The 15,550-nt window shown below is 47.3% G+C and overlaps 1 protein-coding gene across 12 annotated transcripts in view; it reads right to left on the bottom strand.

Moving 5' to 3' along the window:
- LOC135897507 (intermembrane lipid transfer protein VPS13A-like) overlaps positions 1-15,550 on the bottom strand; it is a 1,023,564-nt gene that overhangs the window by 603,766 nt on the left and 404,248 nt on the right. For all 12 annotated transcript variants that reach the window (XR_011514733.1, XR_011514732.1, XM_070539327.1 and 9 more), the window contains 2 exons: positions 6,442-6,719; positions 693-809 (listed from right to left, as the gene is read on the bottom strand). Coding sequence is in view for 10 of the 12 variants with exons in the window: in XM_070539327.1 (XP_070395428.1) it covers positions 693-809; positions 6,442-6,719 (395 nt within the window). In the remaining 2 variants the exon portion in view is untranslated. The remainder of the gene's footprint in view (positions 1-692; positions 810-6,441; positions 6,720-15,550) is intronic.

Below are 15,550 nucleotides of genomic sequence, written 5' to 3'. Positions count from 1 at the left end.
ATAATACATGCTGCATTGTGGGGAAATTATGGGAAGAATTGCTTTGGCGGTGACTGTAGTCCGGCAACTTTGTGGGTTCTGAAACATGCTCTTGGGACAATAAAAGACAACACAGTAGTGGAAACAAACAAAAGGGTATTTATTGTGCCTTCTATACACCAATGTCAGCTAGCTGAATCACAACCAGCATGCCGATGGGTGCTAACAAATCGATGAAGTCCAACTCACCATAACAGGATATCGAGCGAGCCCCAAGCTTAACACCAATGCCTAATCGTTCGCTTGTACAGTAATGCAAATGGTGACACATTCAAACGATCGTGTTCATCCATTCTGGTACACTGCTCCAAATCCTCTCGTAGGATGGTCCCGCGAGGGGCGCGAGTCAGCCGCACATCCCAACTTCCAAACAAAATAGACACTGAGGAACGTCTGCCTAACAAGGAACTGGTGCTGACACACCCCCGATTTTTATTCTATGCATTATTTGCCTTCATTATTTGCATTCATGCCATGCAACCAGGGGCCCAGACCCTGTCAAACTACTGGCTGTAGCTTTTTGTCTGGGGTCCCTCCCAAATCTTGGGAGAATAAAATCAGATTCAGAATGTGATGCTCTGCTGCATCCGAAGTGATAAGATGGCGCACACACCTGTGAAGCTGCATCAGCCTAGCTGCAGCAGACAACTTACAGTGTACAGGGTGTTCTTCTTCTGGTCCCAGAAGAATGACAGGGCATGCAGGTCAATCACAGAGGCAGTCATATTCTGCTGGCCCAGGTTGCGGCAGTAGTCCACCATGATGTCCATCTGCAAGCACGCAGTGCAAGATGCCTCTACAGGGCTGCACTTCTTTTTTCCACTTTTCTCACTGATGACAACATGAATTGCACCCTGCACAGCTTGCAGGAATTCACAGCTGCACAGAATTGCACAGCTGTATAGACCACAAAGCATTGTGAAAAAATGTATACGCATATTTAAACAAGATCCTACCAGCAAGCAAAATAAAAATTATCATGTGGTTTATTAGAGGTTGGATAGCGCAGCATTTTGACGAGACACGCAGAAGAGAAACACAGACCACAGAGCGCTACTTGCAACTATCGTTTTATTCCCTTGTCAGTGGAATAAATACAGGAAGATACTCAAAGGGGGAGAACGACAAAAAAACTTTACAAACAGGGCCATCCACCAATGCCAAGCTGGTTTTGTCACGTGATCATTTTTGCTGCACCCGACATCACAAAAAAATGGACGAGAATACAAAATTTCAGATTAGCGCATGAGGAAATCTATTTCTTGTGCACTAAGGGAGATGAATGGCATGCTTACGCACATATTCCCGCACGTGCAATCTCAGCGGCTTCGATTATCTCCTGTGTCATATGGCTGCCATCTTTGCTCAGAATCTTTCATTTCTTAAAGAATGGCTGACATCCGCAATCTCTACAATGTATCCCAAGGTGTCCGGCGACTGCTTTTAAAACATTATAATCATGCTCCTTTAATCTTTCGTTCAAACATCGTCCAGTCTGTCTGATGTACTTTCTGCTGCACTGAAGTAGAACAGAATGTACCATTCCCCAAGTGCAGTAAATGAACTTCTTTCTGTGTTATGCTTCACAACCCCGTTTCTGTGTGGCACCTGGTTTTACCTTCACACAAATGCTCAGCAATTTTTCCAGTGTGGAAAACGAAAACGTGATGTTAAGTGCAGCAAAAATGATCATGTGACAAAGCCAGCTTGGCATTGGTGGGTGGCCCTGTCTGTAAAATGTTTTTGTCACTCTTCCCCTTTGAGTATATTCTTGTATTTATTCCACTGACAAGGGAATAAAACGATAGTTGCAAGTAATGCTCTGTGGTGTGCATTTCTCTACCGTGTGTCTCGTCAAAGTGTTGCACAATCCAACCTCAAGTATGCTACACCAACACGCCATGTCTTCAACCTTATCATGTGGTTGAAGAGGCAGTACATCAAAGTTGACGATACAAGGAAACACTCTAAGAAAGCCTTATACTTCGGCGATTCTCTTACATTCAAATGACAAGAAACTGCTTAATACAAATTAAACTAAAGAATTAACCTTTTTCTATTTTTGCTTGCAAAACAGTGCATACGAACCAGCAATGAGAATTTACTAAGTGTGTTGGAATTTCTTCCACTTCATTTCATTAACAAAAAAGCCAACATGAATGCAAGAAAAACTTGGAACCATGCTCATACATGTTGCCATGGCAATTAGCATACTACTTGATGAGTGAGGTGAGCAATGTCAAGTGCAGTGAACAAGGAACAGAAACTGACGACCAAGAGTGCGTGGAAGTGAGGCAAATGCTTGAGAAAAGATGTTGACATCAAAGAATGGAAAGCACAAGAGCACGAGGAGCAAGAAACAAATAAAAGGCTAAGGAGCCAACCACAGGATTCTATGGAGCTCCAACAAACCAAATGATGAGAAACATGGAGCTCCATAGAAAACCAATCGTGTGGAATCACAAAGCCACAGAAAAGAAGAAAAGGTCGATGCGCATTGGTAGGTAGTTCCAGGAGGTTGGCCACTGGACCAGGAGAATACTGGCCATCTAAATTTTGGATCCAAGCCACCAAGGCTTCATCCGACCAACGCAACCTGTCAACCTGTTCCCGTGCTTCACGACTTCAGACCACGGAATTCTGTCCTGAGTAGTGTGGACTCCAGCGGCCATTGGCAAAACGTTAGCAGTCGGACTACAGGCCCAAGCTTACATACACAGCTGCCTGGTCAGGACGTCTCGGTACTATGTCACTTCTATCCTCAAGGCTTCTGGTATGGAGCATACTTTTTCTCAGCTGGTTGGACTAAACACTCGTTGCTTCACTGTTGGCAAGATTATAGCTCATCAACTCGCCTCGCCCTTGATGCTACGGTGAACTGCTTAGTTTGGCAGCACCGCATGTTGGCCATAACAGCGTTTCAAAGAATTTTACATATGGATTCCCTTTTACTCTCAGTTCAAGATGTGTAATGTTGTTATTTGTGTTATTAGGTCATTGCTATCGTATTTTGGTTTATTGAGGGCATTAAATGTTTTGTGTGCCAGTGTAATAAACAGCTTTGTCCTTAACTGACTGCTTTGAGGTTCTGCCAAACGGAACTTTTTGAAATCTAAAAAGAACCTGCATAACAAGTCGGCGTCCGTAGTGACAGGACGAGGTCATTTGTTATGCTGTGAATTTTCTATGCGTTTGGAAACATGAACACACGGGAGTTACTGGAGTTGGCAGAGCGTATCGGTCTGAGGGGAGCAGAGTTAAAGGCATGGTAAGAGTAGCAAGAAGTGCGAGTGCATCAAGAGCGGGCTGCAGAGTGAGAAGGAAAAAAGCAGCAGATAGAATATGAGTGAGATGCAAAAATACTGCTGCTAGAAGGTGAACAAAATGCAAAGAGGGAGCAGTTCGAAGTTAAGCAGCATACGTGGTTGTTGAGTCCGAAGGTTAAGAAGGAAAAAAATGGCATGTGTATAGGAAGAAATGCACGAGCTTGAGTCGTGCGCAAGCTCCATTGAGCAAGCGTTTGATGTGCGCTCCAAAAGCAGTTCTAGGTGAAGCGATTCAGAATCTGTCCAGTGACTGCATCGAACCTTGTCACGGTCTTTCATTAGCGCTAGGCACTCAGCAAGAGGATGAGAGAGAGGTGGGCAGGAAACAGACCAGCGCAGGTTGACATGAACCACGGTAGGGTTGAGAATAGCTCACAAAGCAGGGAACAGGAAGCAGGGAACAGGAAGCAGGGAACAGGCAAGTTCCACCAAAAATGGGGCATGCCTTCAAAGTGAACGCATAATAACTAATGAGGTAAAACCTCTAAAAAGCCAGACGGAATGGGCAATAAAAAAAATTGTTCACATGGGCTCTGACCTCGTTAGTACAAGGCAAATAATAGCACGGTTGCCCATTCTTGCATAGTAGCTCTTGTAGCAGTAACAAGTGGCCTTGTCAGATTTGAGGAACAAGCAGATAGCTTACCTCAGGAGAGGACAAGTGTAACTTCGTGTCGCTCAGGGAGAATGGAACATGCAAGTTCCACACAAGATGGAGAGTGCTTTCGAGCCTCCGGGTGGCAAGGCAGATATGACCAAGAGGTAGGCATACCTCTCTAATAAATGTTTATCTCTCTCTCTCTCTTTCCACGGCTCTATCAGTGGTTTCACTGATAATGTCCTTGAAGACTGCGGAGTAAACTCAGGGTTGGTTGTCAAGTATTCATATGTATCGCTTACAGTAGTACTAAGTGGTCTTGTCGTGTTTGAAGACACCATTCCAATGTCTCACCTCAAGAGCAAGTGAGTGTAGCTTCTGATGTCTCACCTCAAGAGAAGGTGAGCATAGCTTCCCGTGTCTGTGGAAACAGTTTAGGTCATGGTGGTGAGCAGGAGACAAGTACCGAGGCATTCAATAAAAAGAGCAAATAAACTGAAAAAAGAAAAAGCCAGTGACTTACAAACAAGACCAATTGCAAAGCACTTAGTAATGAAGTGCGCATGCTAGATGTGTGTGATTACTTGATTTGAAAGGTCAACATGATGAAACACAATTTTTCTAAAGAACACACTGTCAAGATTTCACAAAGTGATTCCGCAAGGGGTAGCACAGTGACTGTACATTCTTTGATCAAAAAGGAAGCAGATACCACATCTGTGGCGTTGTGTGTGATAGAAAGCATTTCCATTGAAATATTGGCTGCATGTTCGGCCAATCGGTAAGGATGACACTCTAGCCTCCAAGGAGCAATCATTAGGACATATGTTCCTCAGTGCATGTACTCACAGCACCTTTTGTTCGATGCCAATGATTCCCAGGTTGTGGCTTGCAAATCAGCTAAGCACCTGAATCGGGTCCTGCAGAGGCAGAGTTGTTCGCCTCTTTGAAGCTGCATCAGAGCAGCACCAGCATTGTCCTCCAATAGGCAAAAGGGACATGCCATTCGTCTGGTTAGGGATAGGATAACAAAAGCAAGCTGAGGAATAACTGATTATCATCTCAAAATTTGTGATGAGGTTTCTTTTTAGATTTTGAACAGGTCCCTGAATCAGAACCTCGGAGCACTCAACTAAGGACAAAACTGTTTGTTGACACTGGAACACAAAACATTTAATGCATGCAACAAACCAAAATATGATAGCAAAGACTGAACACAACTAACAGTACTGTACCTGTTGAACTGTGAGTAATAAAGAATAAATAAGGAAAATGGTACGAAACAAATCTATGGCAGACATGCGCTGCAGTCAAACTAAGCAGTTCACCGCAGCATGGAGGGTGAGGCGTGTTCATGACCAATGATGCCATGAAGGCGGTGATGGAACTGAGCGACGGGTGATGAATGGCCGAGTTGCTATATTGTCCACCCAGCTAACAAGAAGCATGGGCCGTAGCCGTTCTGGCCAGGCAACTGACTTTAAGCCTGATAGTCTTGCAACACTTTAGGAGGCTGTATTCTGAACACATATGTGCAGGTGCTATTATTTGGCATGCTTGCCCTCTGCTTGGCTAGTTGTGGGGCGTGTGTGTGTGCTTCCTGGGGTACATTCATGCTGGTCAGTTGTAGTGTGATGAACTTGGTTGTAAAGCAATGCTCATAAATGATGGCTTTGGTTCATGTCAGCAATGTCAGTCAATTTCTGCTTGATTTTTTCGCTCAGCAACTTGAGTTGCAAAGGTGCTGAATCAACCAGCAGAGCACGGAATTAGAATGTGCAAACAGCTATTTTATATGTAGCTTCCGACAAATTAATTCACGCGTTGCATCGCTGCTGCCACACTTAGTTTCCTACGTTCTGCAGTGCCAGTGCTGATGCAATGTGGTGCATATCTCCGCAGTGAACCATCCCAGCAGGTGAAGTGAACCGCACATAATTTAAACAGACTTCCAGTAAATTGCAACAACATTGTCATCAAAATGCATGAACAGAGCCCAAGACTGAAAGCAAAAAGAAGTGAGAGCCAGGCACAGCCAGGCTAGCAGAGTGTACCGTAGTAAACAAGACTCAAAAGAGCTCTATTCACGTCGTCAGGAAGATGCAAACTCATTTCATACAAAAGCAGGTGACATTAATTCTGAGAATTGAGCAACACAGTTCAGAGTCACCACACTTGCTGGTGTAAACATTGCTCACTGCCTTGGTCACCACTTGTAGCAGCCGGTAACATCAGCTCTGTCAGTACACCTTTAAGGCAGAGCACCGTGAAGCCTGTGGGTTTTTCTAACAAGTTGACAAAAAGTGCAGTTTCTGCTGCATGGTCTTTTTAACTAAAAAAGTCTGCACATGCTGGTGAACACCACAAAGTACATATCACGCCTCCTGTGCTTACATCTCTCTTTATGGAACTCTTCCATAGCATTCATATTACTGCAATTTGGTATTTGACAATGCTGCGCATAAATTATGCATGCACCTTGAGGACGATGACCTCGCTGCCTGGGTCCCGAGGGTCAGCAAAGAAGACAATCTCGGGTTTCTTGAGGACCAGTGAGCAGGAGAGGCCCACAGTGGCATTGTGCGCACTGACGACTGAGTGGTAGCCACTAGTGTTGTTCGAGGGCAGGCAGCGCCTCATGGTTGCACCCCGCTTCTGACTGCCGTGCAGCGGCAGTGCCTCGTACACAAAGTGCAGCAAGGCCAGCAAGTAGGGCACGGACACCCGCAGAGATGTCTCTGCCACCAGCACATCCACTGCAGCATTTTATTAAAGACAGAAAGGTCACACCCCACAACACAAACATAACTGCCACGAATGAAAAGACAACACTTTTCTTGCTTAATGATCAGGTGAATTAAGAAACACTGTTATAAATGCCTGAGGTGATCTTCCTGGTTTACTACCACTGCCAAGACATCTTGCTTTGTGCGTGGTTGTCAACATTGTTTTGCTCTTGCGTTCAGAAAACATTAACAGTAACCTGCAAACTATTAATGCTGCTTTGTTGCAGTTTTTCTTTGGTGGTCAACATGAAAATAACTGAGGAATATCATCAATGAAGGCCAAGCAAGTAAGCGTCATGGCTACGACATCCAAAAGACGCTTTCGAAAAGTCTGAAAGAGGTATTCAGCTTCAGTTCTAGCGTTCACAACATGACAAGCAAAATTGATTACATTGAAAACTATATTCAATGTAATAACTTAGTTATTTGGGGCCTTAGGGAGGTTTCTAACAAGACCAAGCAATAGCTCAGAAAGGACATCATGAATGGTATTTCTCAGGATAAGCTTGGCATGCTAGCAAACAGGGTTCCACCTTATAAACTGAGGCTTTTTAATTTACATTTCTGGGAACCTCATTGAAAAGCACGGCAGTAAAACCTAGCTCTAACGCATTTCAAGAGGGAGCCATAATTATTTGTCATAACTGTCATTATGTAACATGGCCAACATTGCCCACTGGGGAAGTGGGAGTTACTGGCGCTTAAACCAAAGCCAATGCACCAGCCGGCTGTGCACTGCTAGAGGACCACAAAAGAAATGAAAAACATTATGCAGATACCACATGCCATGGGACCATATGCTATGTGAAGCATTTCTCAGGTAACAAGAGCAGGGTCTCGCACGCAACCTTGGGACAAAGGAATGACAACACAGTGGTGCAAACAATCAAAGGGCATTTATTGCACCTTTCATACACCAAGGCCTGCTATCCCAATCAATACAAATAGAACATGCTGACGGGCATGCAAAGGTTGATGAAGTTCGACTCGCACATGACAGGATAGCGAGTAAATATGTTCGCTCCCATTCTGGACACCAACACCTAATCGTTCGCATGTACGATCACACGAGTGGTGGCGCATTTGAATGATCGTGTTTGTCCATTTCGGTGTCCTGCTCTTAAGCCTTTCGCCGGACAGTCCCACGAACGGTGGGCGAGTGCGCGAAATGTCTTGGCCGCTTGCGGTCGGCAAGCGGCCCCAAGCCAAAGAGGGAGAGCCTACTCCCTTTCACACCCCAGTAACCCCGCTGTTTGGTGGCGTTAGCAGTGCGACGCTGGCACAATCTCTCGTAATAAGCTGTAACCACACTGACCACCACCAACACTTAGCTACACGGAGAAGCCAGACTACAGGAGATGCAAGAGCCATGCGGGGAAAATAACAACAGAAGACGCGTGAGAGTCGAGCGCACCCACATCCCCCCCAACCTCAAACCACTACATACTCCGGTGCAACATGTCACACAGTCTAATTTCAATGCATGCTTTGTGAACAAGAGGTAGATGCAGCTATGGCCACACTGAGGAAATGGTCACCACTGTCCATAACATGCATGCCTACAATGCCTCTGGGGTGCACTGCTGGCATCCGTTGGTCACAGCAGCAGCTCTGCAGACTTGTTGGCACGAGTCCAGGCTAGACTCCTGGAAACAGCGACATACTAGTCGGCACAAGCAGACACTGCTTGAGATGACGTGCCCTGCCAGCGAGAGCTGTAGTAGCCGTTGGCAACTGCCGGCTCTTTTCCTAGCCACCAAGGGTTGCAAGCTGCACACAGGCGATCGCTGAAGTCACTGCACTGATCTGGTGACAGGCATCTCCATGGCAAGGAGTGGCTCAATCGTAGTCCGGGCAGCAGAGCAGACAAGGTGCAGGTGACAGCAAACTAGGGATGGCTGCACTCATGCTGCGTACTTAACACACTCCGGAAAGAACAAAGAACATTTATTAAGCTGAGGTTCGATACAAACACAATTTTAAGCAGCACATCTGAATCTAAATCTAACTGCGACACAAAACATGGAGAAATGGTCGCTGGTAGCCGCTAACAGTGCACCAGGACAGAGAAAACAAAGAACATAGAACCCAGCAGAAAAAGGCTGCCTATTTTTCAGCAAGCACCTGCGATCGTGCACCTCCACAGCAGAGAAAATGAAAACAAAAGGAAATTGAAGAACAGATAAGGGAGCGATCGGAAGGTGTTGCCTCAGGACGTCAAGGTGACAGGAGAGATCACGTGCGCGCCGAGGCCAGAATCTCAACGAGCCGGACTGTGGCGGACAAAGGGGCCACTGCGGGCAGAAAGGAGCACATACCTTCTGACACCTGGATGTGGTCTCCTCATGCCCCATCTTGTGCACGTGTACCCAGAGGCGCACACAAGCAGGGCCTGAATCCCACCAAAAAGTCGGCCAATGGGTAAAGCCCATTGACCTTCCCATGGGTGGGATGACAGCCAAGTAACAAGTGTTTTATGACCAAGTGCTATCCCGTCCAGGCAGGGAGGAGAGGGACACAGAGTCCTCGGAAACGCAATGCAATGGAAGGGCATTGCAAAACCAGTGCAAGTGCTAGAGCCCCACAGCTTTTAGTAGCTTTTGCCTGCTGAAGATGATACCAGAGAGGGTGTAATGGGGTCCAACAGGTACATGTCCTCTCCTAAGGCTGGCAATCTGGGGATCACCTTGCCATCAAAGGTCACACCATTCAAGCTATCGGAGACACAGGCTCCGGTCTCTATCTCTTGCAATCCCTTCCTGGTCTCCACTGTGCCTGGATGCATGTCATGCCGCCCCGGAACCCATAGAAACCAACGGCCACAACGGCACGTCACATTTGGCACCCAGCGGCTTGGGGTGAGTTACGAAGACGTTTATTTCTTTTTCATGTGGGGACGTCACTCACTGCCCGATCCTTTGGTTGAACCACTGACTACAGGACAGCGTCACCCCTGTAAACCCAAGATGGCGATCGCCCAGTGTTCCATCTATGTGTTCGAACAGCTGGATGACACCACAGGGGTGGAAGCCTACAGAGCAGTTGTGTTTGAAGCAGGTGCCCTAAGGACTGCAGTGGATCAGCTCCATTTCGAACTGCAAGGACTGAAAATAATGTTTTCAGATGGACACGCCACCACCAAAGAAATTGACGCACCAAAGCCACTTCTTGACCCACAGCTGCAGGCAAGTCAGGACTTCTTTTGCAACTTACTCACTCTGATTGTGGAATGCATCGACAGTGTGGAGCCAAAAAAGCGTGAGGACTCAGATGCCGAATCCTGCACAAATGTGGTGATGAGCGTTGTGTCAATAAATCTTAAACGCGGCTCAAAAAACCAATGCGGCAAAGCTAAAAACGAAGCTACTTCATGCGTTTCTATCGGATTGGGCGAAAGCGCTCGCAACAGACAAGTTTTGCAGCTAGCTCGTTACCACATCTTGGGAAGGATGTCACCACCTGGTTTCCTCAAGTTCATTTTTGGTTCAGAACCTTCAGCGTTCATGAAGAGGTCGTGATACCCTTCATTATCTCCAGGCTCCCAGCTAAGAATTTCAGATGGATGTGCCACCCCGCACAGGTGCCCAATATCACTACTTGGGCTGATGTGAAGGCAGCATTCCACCTTCATTATAACATAGATTGTGATGTAACCTCTAAGCAGCAAATGTTCGGAGCTACACGAGCTGGAGAGTCGCGTACAGACCTTTTACATACCACAAGTTGGACCTCATGGAACAATGTAATTATTCAGTATTGCAGCAGGAGAAGTGTCAGGTGATCAAGGCTGTGCTTTCAGTCAAGGCCAAGAAACACTTCTTTACAAGAATTTTAACAACCTGGATGACATGACAAACTCTTTTCTGCGCTTTGACCAGATCAGCAATTCTGAGGAAGACATTAAAGTTCTTGTTGCAGTTTAACCACCCACACCACAGTATGTGAAATGCCCCATTTTGGTAAAAGCGTTCGCCTCGAAAGACTATGCGGGATCGTCAGCGCAAGAAAAAGCGTAGAGTCGAGCAGTTCCTCAGAGAACCAGGTGCCACAGCGAAACCTGCTTCAAAGGCAACATGCGAATGCGCAGCTGTCTCCGAGGCATCCAACTTATTATTCACTGGAGGTTTTTTACAGATCTCAAGAGAATACCTCCAGAATTCGTAAACTATGCTTGAACTGCTTTAGAAAAGGACATTTTGTCACACAATGTCATCTACCGCTAACTGCAGAATTTTTGAAGTGGCAGCAGGAATTTGTGTCCACCAGTTCAAAACAGCAGGGAAATCTGGTGATGCCAATGCCCGTGAGCAGTCATCAGTGATTGAGTAGGTATCTTGTGCTACTGAAGCGGACATTTTTTCCATTCCTGTCATCATCAATGCCCAAACATTTAAAGGTATCTTCGATTCAGGAGCTGTTAAAAGTTTGATTACTGCACCACTAGTTGAGAGACTCAAAGTAACTTGTAAAGGATGTTGCCAAACGGCATGAACGCTGAGAGGTCATTTCCCATCCTAGAATTGGGGGAGGTCGCCGTTTTCGGGCTTAGCCGAGAGTAAAGCCAGCCGGGCGCTTTGGTAATGAGTCGGGAGACGCTCTTTGACGGCAGATAGCCCGCGCCGACGCGTCGGTACATTTTAACCTGTCACGCGTGCAGGAAAAGCGTCGTTAGGGCGTCTATGGTCATGCCGGGGGGGTACAAAGCGGCAGCTTAAAACCCGAGGGATCGGTGACCCGACGCGCAGTCTCTTGAAAGGTAGGCTGGCGCCACCAAGACAAATCCATCGGTGCACTTAGCTTTACGGGCCCGCCAGACGAGACGAACAATGCACAAGACGGCATTGTTAATCGGCGGGCGCACGTCGGCAGGGGTGTCCTTTGCGGCACGCAGTGCGCGATGGGATTAGTTAAGGCGCGAGGACGGGGCGACGCAGATGGCCGTTTCCCCGTAAGTGTTTTTCAAAGTGTCGGGAGACTTTTCCATATATGTCGCGGAGGCAAAACGGTTGGGATGTTATTTGTTTATTTGTTGTTTGGTGGTTACTTTCTTTCCCTCTATCTCTCTGAATGTTCCGAGGAACGCAGGGAGAGGGTGAGAGAGAGAGTGCACAATGAGTGACAGCCCAGTTGACCCAATCAGGTCACTGGGGTGTCGTGATTTGCCGTGAGGGGATTCGGGAGGGGCAACCGAAGGTTTAAAACCTGGCTCCCGACCTCTCACAGGCGTTCCGGGCGCAAGAAAGGTGCTCTGCACTTTCGGCTCTGCCGAGTTAAGGCGCCGGTCCCAGTGTAACCCAAGGGTCTTGACGTACGAACGGTGCTATGTACTATCGGCTATGTCGAGTTGATACGTCAGACCCATTGTAAATAGCTGTCAATGTATATTTGTGTACATAAAGTCTATTCTCCAAGTGCAATGTCTATGGCGTCCCATCTCTGATGGAAGAGGAGAAACGACGACAGCTGAAGCAAAGTTTTCTTTACCAAGTAAGCTGGTTACGCCAGCTTGGAGGCACTCTGTGCCACGAAAGTAAGAAGAGAAGGTAAAGAAAATTCACTTAACTATTGGGCTTTCATCCCTGCACTCGGTAGGAGCATCACTTAGAAAATTGGGTCAAGTCAAAACTGTTGTAACAGTTGACGGCCAGACAGCGCAGCATGAATTTGTCATGGTTATGTGGTTATCTAAAGACTGAGTGCTTCTAGGCAACGACTCCCTATGGGCCTCAACAACCATCACTGACTGGGGTTCACAAAGTTTTGCCTTGTCTGTTCCTCAGATGTCACAAAAGGTCCACCTCAACAGGGAGCAAGCACTACCTGCTTTATCACAAAAGTTAGTTCCAGTGGACTGGCATCACATGTCCAGAGACAAAGATTGTGTGATGGTCATCACAGGGATCAAGCTCTTGTACGACTGCTATTCAGTCATTGTGAAGCCCATGGTTACAGATGCATCAGAAAAAGTAGTGAAGGTTTTGCTGATGAACTGTTCATCTCAAGGCCTCCTGCATCCATCTCAGATCACAATTGGAATCATGGAAGAGGCAAGTGGAATAGAGGACATTGAAGTCTCTGCAGAAGAATTTCAACAGGTTCTCCTAATTTCATGGCTGCCTTTTCCCGAGGACCTTGATAAACCACCAGCTTATGCAGGTGTTGACCCGCAGCATCGCTCAATCCAAACTGGCGACATCAACTTTAACATTGGAACAATGTTATCCTCAAGTAAGCTGCAAGTTGTGAAGAAGTTGTCAGCGTAACATGCTGCTTGCTTTGCACAATCAAGTATAGATGAACACTCCTGCAAAGTTGAGTAACATTGCATTCCAACTGGGGATAAAAAGCCCATCTCCCAACAGCCTCGCAGATTGTCTCCTGCACAGCGTGACCTTGTCAAAAGTTTGATCAAGGACCTCATCAATGCCAACGTAGTCCGGCATTGTCGAAATCCTTGGGCTTCACTGCTGGTCCTAGTACCAAAGAAAAACGGGACAACGTGTATGTGCGTCCATTACTGGCGGCTCAACAGAGTGATTGAAGATATTTTTTATCTCTTTCCAATATTGAAGATGCCCTGCAGGAACTGTAGGGGTTGGAGGACGGACTTCGGGATGAAAACCAAACTTGGGAGTATTTATTTTACATTATATACAGAGAGGTGAGCGTCAATTAACAGTCGTACAGTCATTACGGGCCGGCAGCAACTCGGACGCTGCGGCCCGCGGCAAGAAGTTCGAGAGAGGTCAATCAGGGAATCAGGGAATCTCTCTTTTAAACCCCTCGAGGACTGGAAGTCGCGTCATGTTTGGCCAATGGGAGAGTCCGCTCAGATGACGCCACTTTCAGCCAATGGTAGGCGCCCGTGCGATGGTGTCATACCCGGCGAAGAGAGTCGCCGCTTGAGCCCCCTTGCTTGATCACTTGATCCCCCTGCGGTCTTGCCTCGCAGACTGGCAATGCGCTTCTTCAAAGGAGGAGAAGGAGAGGGGTGCTCATGCTCCATTGTCCGGGGGGCCCACCTGCTCCCGGTGCTACGGCCGCGCAGCGGTAGCAAATGTCTTCTTCAAAGGCGACCGGTGCGACGCTGCCAGGCCTTCTCGGTACGTCACAGCCGTCTTGGTTTGGCACCCACTTTACTTCCAACAATGCCGTGCTATCCCCTCGCTTTCTGGAAGAGTCAAGCAGGGAATAGCTACCGGCGGCTTACAAACTTGTTGGCTCGTGCGCTCCTCTGGAATGTGCTGCGATTCGATGTGGTCCTGGGGAACTCGAAGCAGCAGGAAACAGCTCCATATCTAACAGAACTCATTGGGAGCAAGTACATTTCTGTCATGAACTTGGTGTCTGGTTTTTATCAGACAGCCATGCATCCGCAACACATACAGCTAGAAAACGGCTTTTGTGACATTTTGGGGTCTCTACGAATTCCTACTGATGCCGTCTGGCCTTAAAGGTGCTCCTTTCACGTGTTAACGAGCCATGGATATAATCATTGATGGAATTGAGTGCGACAATCCCTTGTCTACATCGACGATTGCATAGTCTTCAGTCGGAGGTTTGAATACCACGTTTCGCACTTGAAGGACATTTTTTCAAGGTTCCAGAAAGCAGCTTTGAAGTTTAAACCACAGAAGTCTCGCTTCTTTTGCACCACTATTAATTACGTAGGGAATGTTGCCACAAAATATGGTGTAAGCCCTGACACATCGAAACTGGCATCTGTTCAGATGTTCCCGCCTCCTCGAACAGTGCAGGAACGCTAGTCATTCTAGGGGCTTCCGTCATACTTCAGGAAATTTATCCCTAACTTAGAACGACAGAAAGCTGAGCTAGTTGGTGAGGATTCATTATGCAAAAAAGAAGTGAGGCGCACAGACAGGACACAAGAGTGTTGTCCACTTCTCTACTCTTGTGTCCTGTCTGCATGCCTCACTTCTTTTTTGCATAATTATCCCTAACTATAGTGTTATCACTGGACCTCTATGATCCCTCCTAAAGAATTCAACTTTTTCCTGGGACAAGAATCAGCAAGTGGCATTTGAGATATTAAATTGCTCTTTGTGTCAGCTGCCTGTCCTTAAGCTGTTCTTAGAGAAGCCAGAATTCGGTGTTGTTACGATTCGCCTCCGACGTGCGGTATAGCCGGCGCGGATGCAACGGACGCAGAGGCTTCGTTGGAAAGCGGCGGAAATTTTGGCCAGTTCAGCGCTGCCCCAGCTGCCAAGCGTGTCCAGGCACGTTGCAATGCCACGTGTCTTCGTGTGTGTGTGTGCATGTTGGTGCCCACACTTGTCAAGGCGCGGCAGCCAGGGAGAGGAGCTCCCCAACTGTGAAGCGAGGAGGTCTGACCAGCGCCGGCCCGGCGGATATGTCACTTCTTGTCACAACGTGTCCGTGCGCTCTTCCGGGCCGTTCCTTCTTGCCCTCGACTCCAAGAGTATAAAAGCAGCTGCCCCCAGACGCCAAGAGAGAAGCTTAGATTTATTCAGTCGAGTAACGTGTTCTCCCGTTTCTCCACTTCGGTCGACCTGACCGGCCACTCTTTTGCGATGCTAGAATAAACAAGTTGTTCTGTTAGCCGTCGACTCATCCTTTGTCAGGACCTTCGGATGCTTCCAGCTGTGCCCCAGGCCGCCAGGCCAACGCTACCCTTGGGGGCTTGCGACCCATTTGCAACAGTGTGCAAGTACAAACAGATGCATCTCATCTTGGCTTAGGAGGTCTGTTGCTGCAAGAGGATGAAGAGTGACAATATTGCCCTGTGTTACACCTGAGCATGGCACTTAAAGGTGCAGAGC

This window comes from Dermacentor albipictus, chromosome 5 (assembly GCF_038994185.2).
Source record: "Dermacentor albipictus isolate Rhodes 1998 colony chromosome 5, USDA_Dalb.pri_finalv2, whole genome shotgun sequence".
Taxonomy (NCBI): domain Eukaryota; kingdom Metazoa; phylum Arthropoda; class Arachnida; order Ixodida; family Ixodidae; genus Dermacentor; species Dermacentor albipictus.
The sequence above is the reverse complement of the archived record's forward strand: the minus strand, read 5'-3'. Positions and strand labels throughout refer to the sequence as shown.